Source organism: Centruroides vittatus, unplaced genomic scaffold, assembly GCF_030686945.1.
Source record: "Centruroides vittatus isolate TY-2023 unplaced genomic scaffold, ASM3068694v2 contig_350, whole genome shotgun sequence".
Lineage (NCBI taxonomy): Eukaryota > Metazoa > Arthropoda > Arachnida > Scorpiones > Buthidae > Centruroides > Centruroides vittatus.
The window spans coordinates 633,150-649,590 of record NW_027122173.1 but is presented as its reverse complement, the minus strand read 5'-3'; the positions used below and the strand labels follow the sequence as shown (position 1 = coordinate 649,590).

Sequence of the window (16,441 nt, the reverse complement as noted above, 5' to 3'; positions counted from 1 at the left end):
TTACTTTACTTTTGAAAAGTTTTTCGCTCTTTTGATAAGTTATTTATTAAATGAATATAAGTTAAAGTAAACGTACTTTAAAATAAATAAACGTAAATTTACATTAATAACAACTGATACTTAAAAGTTTAATAAAATTTAGGCCTATATAATTCTTTTACGAATAGAAGAGAGAAAAAATTTCCTTTTGCAACTATCACATATGTGTAAGATAGTTTTCAACTGGAAGGAAAATAACGAAACCAAAAGGAAGCCCGAAGGAATATCGGTACCTAACATCAAAGAAATATAAGCAACTTGGACAAACTGATGGGTCGATCTCTGGTTGCAAACAACAGTCCTTTGGCTTTTAGTTCCCTTATTATCAAGATATGAATTCGTGTATTCATCCCTTATTTTAAGTTTTTAAAGTACATAAATATATAAAATATGTAAATAAAATTGTCATAATTTCATGCTATCCACATCTAATAATTACAGCTAGCGTTACAACATTAAATTTTCACTTATAACATCTGTGAAGTTTCAACTTTATAAAAAATATTTGAAAATTAATTAAATAAAAATGAATTTTATATAATTGTTACTACAATCACATTTTAAAATTTCGATTAAAATTGAATATTTATATCTAATAGGTTTGGTTTGATGGAATAAGGCAACGCAATACATCTTACGGGTGGACTTTCTATGGGAAACTGGCCCCTATTTAGGTGTTACACGTGAAGAAAATCCGGAAAACTTCATGCGACCGACTAACAGTGACTGGTTTTATCTAACAAATTTCGAGTGTGACAAAACGTTTTTCACAATTCTTCACGATGCTCACATTGCCTGATCGTGTATTATTTTCCAAACCCCCAATATTCCCAATCTAGTTGTATTATGACAGAATTTCACATGTGTGACAACTCTATGCAGGTCAGCTGCATGCAGATAATGCAATTTTTAGAGCATGCAAATGAAGGACGTATAAAGCCATATCTTTAATTTAATTGTCAATTACATTCCACATCTGTAATTGAAATTAAAATATTGTATTTGTGTTTTAACTTTCAAAATTTGTTAGAAAACATACGTAAGCGCGGATTAAGGGGACAATTGCGCCAAATTTAGGCCAAGCGGTTGAATTTTGAAATTAAACTTTTTCCCGAAAATTGAGACCGCATACTCAGGACGGTATTATACCAAATTTGACTGAGACTTGTCCAATATTATTTTCTACATAGAGTGCTGAACACCTACTCCTTGACTATGATCATCTTATATATTGCAAGTCGAGTGAAAATTTGCCATTGTTGATTGTATTTTTACTGTAATTTTCGGATAGTACTTTAGATAAGTGTAATTCTAGTTTACAAATTAGAATTGGTTCCGAGTACCCACTAGTGACCTAATCGATAAAACCATTGAAGTTGGTTGCCGGATCGCACATCACGTAAGGCATGCCACATGGAGTTTTTCGGGTTTTCTTCACTTATCTAACACCTAAATAGGGGCTAGTTTTCTGTAGAAATTTCTCCCGGGAGACAGCCTTTGGCAGATCGCCCACTTGTTGCCTTGCCGTATTCCACCAAACCAAAAAATCTAGGCTGTGTCTACGTGACAAGCTGTTAACTAAACAAGCCAATAACATTGTCGATTTCGAATGAAACAGGTCACACATTGGCCAATAATGGAATGAACATAGCTGCTAACCACCTAGACGCACCCCTAGTGGATAAAATCACTAAAGTTGATCACAGGTTCGGGCCTCACAAACTAGATTGCCTCGGGAAGTTTTTTGACTTTTCTTCACATGTAAATATGGGCCAGTTATTAATGATAAACAGCTATGCTGAGAGCGTGGCTGCTTATCGTTAATTCCATTAATTTAATTCAATCAATCTAACTCAAATTTTCATTAAAATTTGAGTTCAATGTTTATGTTTCTATATTTAAAAAAGAAAAAAGAAAAAGTATCCGAAGATCTGAGAACTTCAAATTGTACTGAGTTACGCGTATTTTTGTAGCTGGCATTCAAAGCACGATCTCTAATTTTCGAAAATCTTTTCTTTCCAAATAAGATCTATTTATAAAAATCACATAATATCAATTTTAATGGATAAACATGTAAAAATTTTAAAAGTAATTACTGTACTTTTTTAGCACAAGAAGAAACTAATTTACTCTATATTTTCTAATTTGTATATAATAATAAATTTTTACGTTTACGTTTTCCCTCCTTCTTTTGAAGCTGATTATTTCAATTTACTATGAAGTAAGCAATATTATAAAATTTCAAAACTTTGCAAATTTTTATCGGAAAAATCTGGATATAAAATTGTGAAAAAAGAAAATTTTATTGATGTAAGAGCGTTTGACCCGAGGGAAGGCTAAACGAGAAAAAGACTGAATATTCTTTAATAAAATCAAATTTTATTCGAAATTTTATTACAAAATTGAAGGAAAATGTATAATAAATTGATAAAAACTTGTATTATTTAATAATTCATAATAGTTAGCTGTTTTAATGTTTTTAGTTATCGCAAAACTACATGTAATTGGAATAAATACAGAATTCCCAGGCGTGATTCATGCAGAAACTTTTCTAAACTGGGTCCACCTGTAGCTGGGTGGATAAAACTAAACACTTGTCGCGGGTTCGCACCTGACCAGTGAGCTGGCCACGTGAGTTTTCCGATTTTCTTCATGTGTCTAATACTTAAATAGGGCCAGTTAGAAGGTCTTATCGGAATGGCATCTCCCCTTGACAAATCATCTATATATTGCATTGATTTATTTCTTCAATCCTATTTAATCCTTTTATAAACAGTTTTTTTCAGTAGAGTTAAATTTTAAAAAATTAATATTTTGCATCTAATAATAATTACTATTAATTTTTCTTAAATAAAATTAAATCCATCAGTAATTTGATGGATTGTATAAGGCAATGCAAACATAATTGATCTGCCAAGAGGAGATATGCTTCCCGAGAGGACTTTTGTAAAAACTTGCCTCTATTTAGGTGTTAGACACGTGAAGAAAACCCAAAAAATCCAGGCGACTAGCCTGTTGGCGAGACACGAACTCGCGACAAACTAAGTACTAGTGTTCTGTGGTTTTATCCACTCTTACCAGTGATATAAATTCATAAAGTATTTGATTATTTAAATAATGTTATACTAAGCTATTTAATCATTGATACTATTATCATTAAATATAGAAATGAGATTTGAAGGAAAATTAAACTTTAGTAATGAATTCTAGCACTTGATTTATAATTAATGCGATACGAATTTGAAAAATCCCATGACTCATTTTACTCGTATTCAATCTTAATTACTTCATTTGAAATCTCCTGAATATATTTATTTAATTAAAATTCATTCAATACTTAAATCTGCGTGATAAGTTTATAATATCATTAAATATTTTCATAAAGTTGTAAATATAATTAAATTTATTCATTCCGGAGCGAATAATAACTTTCAATTTATGAGTGTTGAGAAGACACAATTAAGAAATATGATATAGTACTCAGAAATTTAAGTATAATTTCTAAAATAACGGAAAGATTTTAAAAAATTTTAATCTGTCCGCTCCCGTGGGCACTGAGGGCCTTTATTCCAAGTCTCTCATGAGTTCGACCATACCCACAATTGTATGGTGAAGAGCTGGATCTAATATATCCCAGACAAGATTGTTGGATTGGGCCTACGCAACGCAACACATTGGGATCTTCTGCTAAGGGAGGAATGGCTCCCGGGAGGACTTTTATAGGAAAAATGGCCCCTACGTAGGCGTTAGACACGTGAAAAATGTACGGAAATGGCGAGGCGCGATTTCGTGACCAATGTTCAGTGCTGTTATCCACTCGGACACTGTATCCGGGACAGACCACCCGTGAAAAAGTCCTGGGGATTTTAGCCCACCTTAATTCGATCCCGGGTTCCTAGGATAGAATAGAATTGGAGATACGAATGTGAAATCATTAGCGAAATATACATTTATCACAAACGAAAATTATCCATTGACAAATCTTGCATGCATAAACAGTGACCAATCGGTTAACGTACAGTACAGTACTTAATTTATAAGTACAGGCGATTTAATGACGAAAAAGATAATTCTATGGCGTTCATGTAAATGCAAAACAACTCATCCTCAGTAGCTTACAATATTAAACTGAATTCTTTTATTTTTAAAATTTAGAAATATATTTATAACGAGAAATTATTTATTGTGACATCGTCACAATGTCCGGGCTGCAATTTTTAATCATATTTTTTATAATTTATTTAATTTAAAATATATGCTCTCCACATCAAATTAGCAGCGTCTTGTCCCTGTTCATAATACTTTTCCTGTTAGCAACAGAGTCATGCCATCATCTATCTAACTCCTTTCAGGGGAAATTTTTGAATTGAAATAACGTGACTTTCGGTGCAAACCCGAAATTCACATACAGTTAATCCGAGCTTCCTGCCGCTAAGCTTTCCACATCTGGTCTCGGATTTCATCTATTTAACTCTGTTTTTGAGATTAAGGAAATACGGGCAGACGGACGACAGTGGGAATTTATAGGTCTACAATTTTTTTCAAATTGCAGCCCAATAAAAATGATCAACAAGATTATTTTATAAAGGCATAATATCTTTTATTAAAATACAAATGTAATCTACACAAATAGAATAAAGAAACAAGAGAGTTTTGAATTTTGACGATTATTAATTATACTGTACAGTACTGTACATGTGATATTTAGGTTATTCCTACACTTAAGGAATATTAATAAGCCGTTTACAAGTAAACGTTATTGGGAGGTTGTCGTTATTGGAGTTTCGTCTGTAATTCTGACGTACTGTACTGTTTAAACCTGCAACAATTTAATTCGTCCATTCGGACACTAGAATACTATATAGGAGAATTCAATTTTACCCAATATATCAATAGAAGAGATGAGTGAAAATGTGAACGGAGTTCCAACTTTTTGAAAATTACACGTCGGATTTTAAATATTTTGGGGCATCTAGTGTTTATATATACTCTTTATAATCAAACGAATTCCAGAAAAATAACACTGCTTTAACATATCTGAACATAAAGATGTAAAAAATAAAATTCTTTTAATAAATATAAATTACTCATATTTATTAATTAGGCTCATCAATGACCGAGTGAATAAAACCACTGAATACGGTTTCGCGCCTTTACGACGGTCTAGTCGCCTACGTTTTCTGTGTTAACTTCACGAGTCTAACATCTAAATAAAGGGCAATTTCCCTCTCGGTAGATTGCCCATGTGTTGTTTGCCTTCTACCATCAATTTAATCCATTCTTATTAATTTGTCTAAATAATTTAAATAATTTGAGATTATTTATATATTCACCGGAATATTATGTACGTGTTTTTCATTAGAATATTTATTTATCTCTTATTTGGAACAGTGTATCGAGTCAGAATGGTGAAGATAGCCAAGTTAAATGAACTGTAAGTCCATTATTGATGGAGCAATTCATTGGCTTTTTACTCACGTTGGTTGGCTTGAGTTTAATTCTTTAGTTCAGATAGAATGAAGTAATTTTATAGGTGAAATTAAATTTTAAAAAATCCTAATTATGTTACCATCTAATATCATAAGAAGTTAAACTCAGAACTTCTAAAGTTTAATCGACTTACTGCTAAAATGAACACAGTTTTTTCACTACAACTCAATCTAAGATACTAAAAACTAAGTTTAACGATTAATAGAAAATAAAACTTTCTGGCTTTTTGTAGAAACAATTTTAGAATTATTTTTCGAAATTTTATTTATACGAGTAGTATAAATTTTCTATGAAATTCTTATACTAAATCTCTTATCACCTTTGAGATATTCAAATTTGGTTTGGTGTTCTGGTGAGATATGGGAATCTAACATAAGGGCGATTTATCAAAGTATTGCCTCTCGTTAGGGCTTTCTAGCGGAAGTTGGCCCTATTTAGCTATGTTAACCTGAAAAACCTGAGCAGAAAACCTGAAAAAATTACACGTGGCCAGCCCGTTGGTGAGGTGCGAACTCACGTTCAGTGATTTTTGTTCACTCGGCCATTGGTAAACAGATTCAAATTTAGGAAGAATATTTGCATTATTATATAAAAGATTTTACATCTATTAAATTAATTCTCTTCGTTACATTTCATATAAACTATTATTTTCAAATTCAATCAAAATTATTTGAAGCAGAAATTCACTTATTCGCTTCTTTATAGCAAAATAATTTTGAGCACGTCAGTATAATATTATCCATTATTTGCGATTGGTCACGGTTCCGATCAATTAAAATTAAATGTAAAAATGAAACGACAACTTAACTGTAACTTATCTATTGTAGAATTTGTTTTAAATTAAAATTAAACTTAATTATAGCAGTAATTAGATATGATCACCAGTATTAGAGTAGATAATACCACCGAATACTACTGATCATGTTCAGTGGCTTTATCCTACTCAGAGTTCGTGCCCGACCAACAGGCTGGGCGCGATTTTTCTGATTTTTTCTTAGTGTCTAACACCTAGGTAGGCGCCAGTTTCCTTATAAAATCTACTCGGGAAGTACCCTCTTGGCAGATAGCCCATGTGTTGCATTCCTTTTTTTCCATCAATCCAATCCAGAACAATTGTTTTTACTATTGTTTTCTACATTGTTATAGTTTATTTAGTACTGATAACAATTTGAATATATTATATATTTAAATTTGTAGTAAAGGATCTGATTGTCTGCATTGCAAATATTCTTTCTAGATACAAGAGATAAACAGATATAAAATACTGGAAAATATTAGATTTAAAGAAACTTTACAAAGTTTTTTCCCACTCAACTTTAAAGTCTAGAAACGTTCTAAAGTTTTCATCAAATTTTCTAAATAGCATTACGAAGTTTTCTGGAAACAGATTTTTTGTTGTTGTTTTTTGTTTTTGGCCTGAAGGATTTTATTTCATGAAACTTGTAACTTAAAGGTACAAAAATATTAAATAAATTGTTATAGCTTAAAATATATGAAGTAAAAAAATGCAGACTTTCTTTTGACGGTATTTAAATAAATATACATATTCTATGCGTTTTTATTATTTTTAAATATAAATAATGCTTGCAAAATGGACGAAGCAGTTCAGACACCATACAGCTTTGGAGATCCAAGTTCGAATCCAGGCTGTCGATAAAACGGGAAGGTTTTGGGAGTGATCTGTTCTGGATATAATGATAAAAGTGTTGGTGGGATAAGGCAATGCAACACGTGGACGGCCTGTCAATTGCGGATGCGGAGTGCCTCCCGGGAGGACTATGGGAAACTGAACCTATTTAGGTGTTAGGCCCGCCAATGGCCGAGTGTATAAAACCACTGAACACTGGTGGTAGTTTGTCTTGGGTTTGAGCCTCGCCAATGGGTTGGCCGCATAGGGTTTTTTGGGTTTTCTTCACGTTAGTAACACCTAAATAGGAGCCAGTTTTCCATGAAAGAACTCCCGAAAGCAGAGGCGGATCTACATAGGGATAATAGGGCTTAGGACCCACCAGTGGCCAAGCGGTCTTCGTTCCTTGAACACTGGGAATTCGGTCGTGGGTTCGCGCCTCGCTCGGACGGGCTGGCCACGTGGAGTTTTCTGGGTTTTCTCCACGTCAGTAACGCCTAAATAGGAACCAGTTTCCCTTAAAAAAACTTTCCGGAAGACACCCCCAGGCAGATCGCCCAAGTGTTGCGTTGCCATAACTAAACAAACAAACTAACTAATAAGGCTTAAGCCCTGGGTCCCCAAGTGTCAAGGGCCCACAAAAATTGAATTATCAGCAAAAATTGTTAATACTTTTTCATTAACAATAAGTACTTATCGTATAGTAAAAAATAGTTAATATTAATAATGTAATAATAATGATAATTTATAATGCTATTTTAAACCCCAATTTAAAGATTCTTAATCTAACAAAATATGGGGCTCCACTGGACTGTAATAAGCCCTAGGCCCCGAAAAACCTAAATCCGCTCCTGTCCGGGAGACATCTTCCTCGTCAGATCGCCCATGTGTCGCGTTATGGTATACGAATAAAATCAAACCGTTTAGGTGTCAGACACACGAAGAAAACCCGGGAAACCCCACACTGCCAGCAGTAGGTGAGGCGCGAACTTGTGACCAATTACCAGTGTTCAGTGGTTTTTATCCACTCGGCCACTGGGACTCTATTCGAATTTTTAAAATTGTATTCATCGATTAAATTCTTTAGGTATTTATATACGTATAATAATTGATATCGTATTTATCATGAAATTGCGGTTTTCCATCAACTTGAATGTAATTTCGCTGCCTTATCGATTTTCAATATTATCGAGCATCTTGTACTCTTATCTGGATTGAAGCTGCAAAACGCAATTAATTTTATTTTTATCGCAATAAATATTGTTGTTAGAAGGCTAAAAATTGGAGTGATTTCAGTTAAATTTTAAACAAATCGTAACGTAATATTAACCAAATACGAGATGAAAATAATAAAAATTTTATGACATTTTTTAGTATATAATAAAATCGGAATGATCACAGCAGCTGAAGAATTGCTTTAGTTGCTGCGATCATTTTACATATTAAACATGAAAATGCTTTATATCTTTTATATATTTCAGGATTTGCCGAAACGACTTCGATGTTGCTTAATCGTGATTAATTAATAAATGTCATTAAATCTACGATGGATAACTTGACTATAAATAGCATATTTGTAGTCTTCGCAACTAATCAAACAATGAATCAGACAAGAAACTTGACTTTGGCTACTTCAGCAGAGTATATTATCCACAAAGAAGGACAAATTGCAGCTATGGTGCTAACATCATTAGCATTATCTTTAGTCATTTTGGCGACTGTGGTGGGTAATATATCAGTTATAGCAGCGATATTTTGTGAAAGAAATCTTCAAACTGTTGGTAATGGTTTGGTACTATCTTTAGCGGTGGCAGATTTGATGGTGGCTTGTTTGGTGATGCCATTAGGAGCTGTGTACGAGGTTCGCCAAGAATGGTCATTGGGACCCGAATTGTGTGACATATGGACTTCGTGTGACGTACTGTGTTGCACTGCATCGATTCTACATCTATTAGCTATTGCTGTTGACCGTTTTTGGGCGGTGACGAATATCGACTACGTCAGGAAACGTAATGGATGTCATATCGGTTTCATGATACTATTGGTTTGGGGTATAGCTTTTTTCGTTTCGTTTCCCCCCATATTCGGTTGGAAAGATCCTGATTTTCAGTATAGAATAGAAGTCGAGAAAAGGTGTTTAGTTAGTCAAGATGTCGCTTACCAACTATTCGCTACGTGCGCTACATTTTATGTGCCGTTGGTAGCCATACTGTTTCTCTACTGGAAGATATATCGGGTGGCCAGGAAGCGCATACGACACAAGCCGGGGGGTAAGATAATTCCAAGACCTCCGCAAGCGTCCCCGAGTACCTTGTCACCACCTTTTGTTTCCGAACTGACTGTAATTTCTAATAATTATTCTTCGCACCCAAGTAGTGATAACAGCATGACTGCCAGCACGGCAGCCGAACAAGATTTCACATTGAGGCCAATGATCAGCAAAAGCTGTGCCACAAAACATAGAAAAGAATCATTAAAGACGAAAAGAGAAAGAAAAGCAGCAAAAACACTGGCTATTATTACTGGTATTTTTGTTATATGTTGGTTACCATTCTTTGTCGTTGCATTGCTAATGCCATTATGCAACACCTGTCAACCTGAAGATTATGTATTCAGCATATTTCTATGGTTAGGATACGCTAATTCTATGATAAATCCAATTATTTATACCATTTTTAGTCCGGATTTCAGGGCAGCATTTGAAAGAATGCTGTGCAATAAAAGAGCATCTAGAATACGATGAATGGAAACATCAACTTAAAATTTCTATAAATAAATCGAACACTGGAAATAACATAAAGAAATAAATATTGGAATTAAAATTTATATATGTTATATTAAATATATGTTAATATATTGTTTAGATGCTACCGGTTATAAAATAAATCATTTGTTTACAAAAAACTTTCGTTAAAAATTTTTAGGAAGTTTCATAAAAAGAAAAAAGTAATTTTACATACATTTTAAAAATAAATAAATAAATAACTAATTTTAAATAAAGGGTTTTTTAACAAGAATAAAAAAGAAGAAAAACTGTTTGTTAAATAAATACTTTTTAAATTCAGTTTTAAAAGTTTAAATGTTTAAAGTAAAAATGCATATTTAAAATATAATTAAAAATGTTAAATTTTCATTTTACCATTTTATGCTAAATTAATTTAACACCATATTCATCTTATTAAAACTCTCTTAATTCTGCTCGAGTTTGAAATTGCATTTTTCTTATCTTAATTAATTTTATAGTAAATTAAATTACTATACTGTCTTAGTTAAGATTAAGTTATTATATTGTAAAAATTTTAAAGAGAAAAAAAGAAATGTTAATTTTAATAATTTTAAATGTTTATTTATTGTAAATTAAAGAACTTGGGGCAAAAACATGTTAACTGGTTCTTTTGAAGTGCTTGGGAAAATCATCCAAAAATTCCGCGTTTGCTCTTTATTGTGTTAAAGGTTGCTAACTTATGCCCAGGGTCTTCGAAAGCTCGTGTGGGTCCGGAATTGAATAGACGTTTCTGCCCTTTAGCGGTCCCCTTTCTCTATTTTTTAAACGAATGAAATACGTAGAATGTTTCTTTATTAAGTTTGTAAAAATAATAATAATTTTTAGGGGATAGGAACTGCTAAAAGGCTCGGAAAAAAATCTCCAGCTCCTATTCCTTCTCGATGGATAAGCCAATGAGAAATTGTCTATCATGAGTATGGAAATTATATCTGCCCTATATTTGTAGAAATTTAAAAAAAACTCAGTTAATATGTTCTTGTCTCAGGATATTCAATTACGTGATGAAAATGATGCTTATATGTATTTTAAATAATGTAATATTCGGTTTCTGTTATAAGAGTTGCAGGCAGTTACGTGTATTTGTCGCTTCTTCATCACCATTTGCACAGTTTTTCAGGTAAATGTGATTAATGATTTTCTATCTCACTTATTGTCATCAATAAAACTCTATATTTCGTATTTAATGGCCTGTCTGATTTTACGTTTCATTTGAAGATATATTACTTGTCAAAACCTCCTAAAGAAGAACGTACCCTTGCTTTTTATACTAGGATATTGACCCTGTTTGGCCAAAGCAAGGTATTGCATCTGGATAGAAATAAAGATTAAAACTAATTACTCATATCATATCTAAAAAAATAAAGTTTATGATACTTAAAAAATAAAATCATAAATTGTGCCAAATGATATTTTAATCTATTTATAAAAGATGATATATTTTCGAGTAAGTCATTTTTTGAAAAATAAATTTTCAGAAACATAAAAAAAATCCTAAAATAAGACAATTAAACGGAAATTTTGTGTAAAAATTTATTGATTGAATTGTTTTTCAAATTAAATTTGTTTTTAAATATACTTGGTCATGTATAAGACACCAGACTTATAGGCACCTCATGACTCTACTGGACTAATTTTGGGACTTTTTTATCCCCTCCTCAGCCAACCATACGTACTATTCCTGTATCATATTATTACAAATGTATATATATATATATATTTGTAATTTAATATAGTGGAGGATTATGACCTTCCGGGACTCTACACATCGGGTCTTTCTACATAATACCATAAACCAATAGTATCTAATTATCATTATATAATTATTTACAGATTATAATAAAGTAATATTACTGTTACAATTTCAATTTTTAGGCCCCATACGCATGTGTGTCACATGCGTATGGTTCCAAAAATTATCCAATAGTGTCGCGAAGTGCCTGTACGTCTGGTGTGTCTTATACATGACCAAATATATATAAAATATTAAAGTTCAGATGGTGAATAATTTGAATTATCATTTATAGTTTTATATTTAATTTCATTATTATTATTATGTGATATTCATATTGAATAAAATTATCGAGTTTATTTTGATTTAAGGCACGGTTCACAGCACAGTAATTATAAATTTAAATCAATAATCACCACAGTTTAACTATTGTTAACACATTTCTATTGATTTATTAAATAATTTGAACTTTACTGTATATAAGTATATATTAATTAATTACTATTGTAACAAAAATGTGAATTTAATTTTTTAAATAATAAAGTTTGTTTTGTAATTTCACAACAGTTTCCTTTATTAAAAACACATTAGTTATATAACGCTGTTTTTTACTGTAATATTTCACATCTCGACACGCGAATTTCTTAAATGTGCGTGAATAAGAATAAACAATTATTCTTGCCGCTGTACTGATCCAGAAATGTCCTGCTGATACTTTGTATCACTGTATGAAAGTTAATAAACTTCCATGTTCAGCTTAGATGAAGGTCAAAAATTTTCTTCAATGATGACGTCATTGGAACAAGTAAGATTAGTTTCCCTATTAAGACTCAACTAACGTAAATGGATTATGTGGCTGAACAAGGATATTCCCTTACTAAGTCTATCAAGCTATGAAGAAGTTGGTAAAGGATATCGTTCAAAATTGTTTAACTTTCTACAAAAAACAAAAAAAAAATTACAAACTGAAAATATAATCTTTGTGATTTCTAAAGAATTAAATTCTTAGAAAGGAATTCGTTTTGTAAATTAGATAAATAATTGAAGACACTGGTGTTATGTTAAATTATTCAAAATCCGATTGATTTGCGTAGATGATGGCGTAATGTGTGTCCATCATAGGATAGAGCGGGTCCCTTTAGCTTTATTTTTATTTATTTATTTATTTATTTTTTGTTGAATAAATGGAATACATAGAATGTTTCGTTAAAGCAATTTACTAATAAAAAAAATCCAGCAATGACTTGTATAACTTGTCCGGCAAAAATACTTATGTTCTAGAAACATTAAGATGCATTAGCACGAAGTTAAAATTTTGTAATTGTAAAATTGTAGCGCCATCTGTTATGAAATGTTCTTTAAAAATAACTTTTATATTATTAATTATTATATAAATGCAAAAAAGACTTAATTTTAAGGATAGGGACGAGTTTTTTTAAAATGTTGTAAATGCTAATGACGAGTTAAATATACATTAATTCTGACTGCACTGGATATATAACACGGGACTCCTGTATCTCCCACCCCTCGATCTTATCGCTAAAATTTAATAGCATGAATGCCCGTTATACACAAATTACTATTCCAAATTTTGTTTCTTAATTCTTATTCCATCCTGAGATATTAAACGAAATGGATACCAACAGACACACGCATACATATCCCAGGTATAAGTTTTTTTTTTATAACTTTTTCAGATTCAGATGATCTGAAAACGTTGAAATTACAAAAATCCTGGTGAATCGAATGTGACACGATAGCAATATTATGTTATAACAGCCGGGAAAGTAAAATCAATTTTAAATATTTTATTTCTTGTTAGTAAAAATAACTAACTTTATAGGGGTACCACTACAGATCCTCAGGAGGAAAATCCCAGCTTCTCCTCCCTCTCAACGGCCCCGTTATCATATAGCATCATCGAAGTGAATAAAACCACTGAAACTGGTAGTTGGTTGCGGGTTCGTGTTTGACCAACGGGCTGTTCACGCGGAGTTTTCTGGGTTTTCTTCACGTGTCTAACACCAAAATAGGGGGGTGTTTCCCGTAGAAATTCTTCTCTCTCGGCATATCGTCCGTGTGTTGCGTCGCCATAACCCATCATTCTTGCAATCCTGCATCAAAGTTATCAGAAATTCAATGGCACTCAAGGGCTACGTTAATTAATTATTTTGTGCGCCAATTCGCTCACAACTTTGTAATTTAACATCTTCATCTAATCGTGTCTTTAATTTCTAAGTGATAATTAATTATTTATTTCCAAATTACTTCGTTAAAATATAAAGATAGAAGCATTAAGAGTTAAAAAGCAGTCACATTCATTTACTTTAACGGAGATAAAACTAAAAAAGAAGCACAAATCGCTGTATGCCAGCCATCAATCATGTGTTATTTATTGTCTGGTGTCATACGATCTTCTCAGTTGACACTACATCTATAGATCTGGTATACTGTTACTATAAAAATAAAAAATAAAAAAAAAGATATTTCCATGACAGGTTTTCAGGTGGTACAGTAAAACCTGTCCAAAACGGAACCTAAATAAAACGGAAACCTTCCTAAAGGGAAAAAATTCTACGAAACGAAGCGATTTGCTATGTTTTAAAAACTTGTTTAAAACGAGAACCTGCTAAATCGGAAAAATACAGTAAAACTTGTGTAAACCGAAATCGCACGATATTTTATCCCGGTTTAATGAATTTTTTAAAATAGAAAATAGCTCCGTTTCGTTTTATTCGGTTTCATTTTTTGACAGGTTTTACTGTATTCTATACCCTTCGATTCGGGTTTACATAGGTTTCACTATATTATCACTTTATAAACTTCCATTCGAAATATAATTTATGAAAATTTTTTAGTTTTTACTTCATGAAATTTCTATTAAGAATTTTATCATATTTTTATCATTTTCGTGATAAACAAGCAATTTGTATGCGAAGAAAAGCGGAAATTCCGGTATATCATTTCCCTAACGGCAATAATTTTACACCTCGGGGTCAAGTATCGTTTCCAGGCAACTGTAATGTATCTTCGTTTACTCGAAGTCTCTCAATTGAAACTTGCAATTTTCATCTTACAATTTGCTTTTAGCTTTTTTTTTTTTTTTTCCTTCCTTGTTTAATATTAGTCACGTTTTTCAGCTTATTTTTATTATTGTAAAACACATTTTAAAGTAGATACAGTATCGATAAAATTGCATACAGAATATTTAGCACACTTTAATGGTTAAGTTTGTTTATTATTTCACGTTTTATAGTTCATTTCCAACAGAAATTGTTGTTTTTGACCGGCCAAATATTATACAGTAAAACCTGTGTAAACCGGTATCACACGGTACCGGTTGGGCAAGTTTCCATTTTGAACAGGTTTTTTTAACATAGAAAATCGCTCCGTTCCGAGGAATTTTTTCGTTTATGCAGATTTCAGTTTTATTCAGGTTCTGCTTTAGGCAGGTTTTACTGTGTATTAATATAATAATCATCAAGTAAATCAAGAAAATGAGGCATATACAGTATATAAGATGAAAACCTCTTTAAATTATTAATGAAAAATCTAAAGATATTACATCAAAACTTTTTCTAAAATTTAATTAATTTAATTTACTTTTTAAAATGTTTTCTAAAGAATTTCTAAATTAAATTATGCATTTTCAATCATGTTTAATTATTTCATAAGACAACAAACAGGCTGAATAACATTAAATTAATGGTGATAAACAATGATTTCAATTTATTAAACAGATTTAAATAATAGAAAATTTATTTTATTTTTTAAAAAATTTTAGAATTTAATTTAATTAATTTAATTATTATTTTAAATAAATTTCTATTAATTTATTAAATTTCTTTCATACAAAAAAATATATCATTTAATTCACTCATTTTTATTATTAGTTATTTAAGAATACAATGCTGCTTCGTACTTCGAATTTAATTCAATCCTGGAGTCGTTCGAACTCCGAATCAATTTTTTTTTTTCCATTAGAAATAACGGAAAGTGAATTAATCCATTCGCAGCCCCTAAACAATACCCATTTAGATAAACTTAAAACAGCAAATACACATAATTTAAGGCAAAATAACACAATTAAATATCCTAATAATAAATTAAACATGAAAATCACAAATAATACATAAATACTATATAATAAAATGAAAACTACATTTATTGATCGCACATCGTGGACTTCGGCATCTTAACATAGATGTGTGACTTAATTATAACAGTTGCAAAAAATCATACTTTAAACTTTTTACTTTGCAAGTTATAATGTCTTCAGATAAAAAGCATATCGAGCATATTATGCTCTGAGTTTAAAAAATGATGTAACGCCATACTAACAGTAAATATACATATATTGTAATGTGTATGGGGAAGATGCTCCTAAGCTTCCAACATGTAAAATGTGGCTTAAAAAGTTCCATTCGGGAAGTTTTGAACTAAAGCATACACAACGTAAGGGGTGCCCAAGAGCTGTCGACAAAAAAAAAAATTGCAGAAGAAATTGTTAAAAATTGACGAATAACACACAATACAGTATATATAGTCAAGCACACTAAAAATAAAGCAAAAAAGCACTGTTATCTTTTATAAACAAGAGCATAACGCGAGAGCGAGAGATGACTTTGACACATAGATTGGGTTTATGCTTCGAGCAAATTTTCTCACTGCGCGCAATTTTGATAGAATAACTTGTAAATTATATCACTTACATTAAAATCAAGTTCAACATTCTTACAGGAGATACAAATAATTTTATATAAAATAAAAA

General features: G+C 31.4%; 1 protein-coding gene across 1 annotated transcript in view; it reads left to right on the top strand.

Moving 5' to 3' along the window:
• Nucleotides 1–10,024, top strand: part of LOC136974528 (5-hydroxytryptamine receptor-like) — a 28,502-nt gene extending 18,478 nt beyond the window's left edge. The window contains exon 2 of the mRNA XM_067269431.1: nt 8,638–10,024. Within this exon, the coding sequence (XP_067125532.1) occupies nt 8,703–9,899 (1,197 nt within the window). The 5' untranslated portion in view covers nt 8,638–8,702 and the 3' untranslated portion in view covers nt 9,900–10,024. The remainder of the gene's footprint in view (nt 1–8,637) is intronic.
• Nucleotides 10,025–16,441: the final 6,417 nt, after the last annotated feature.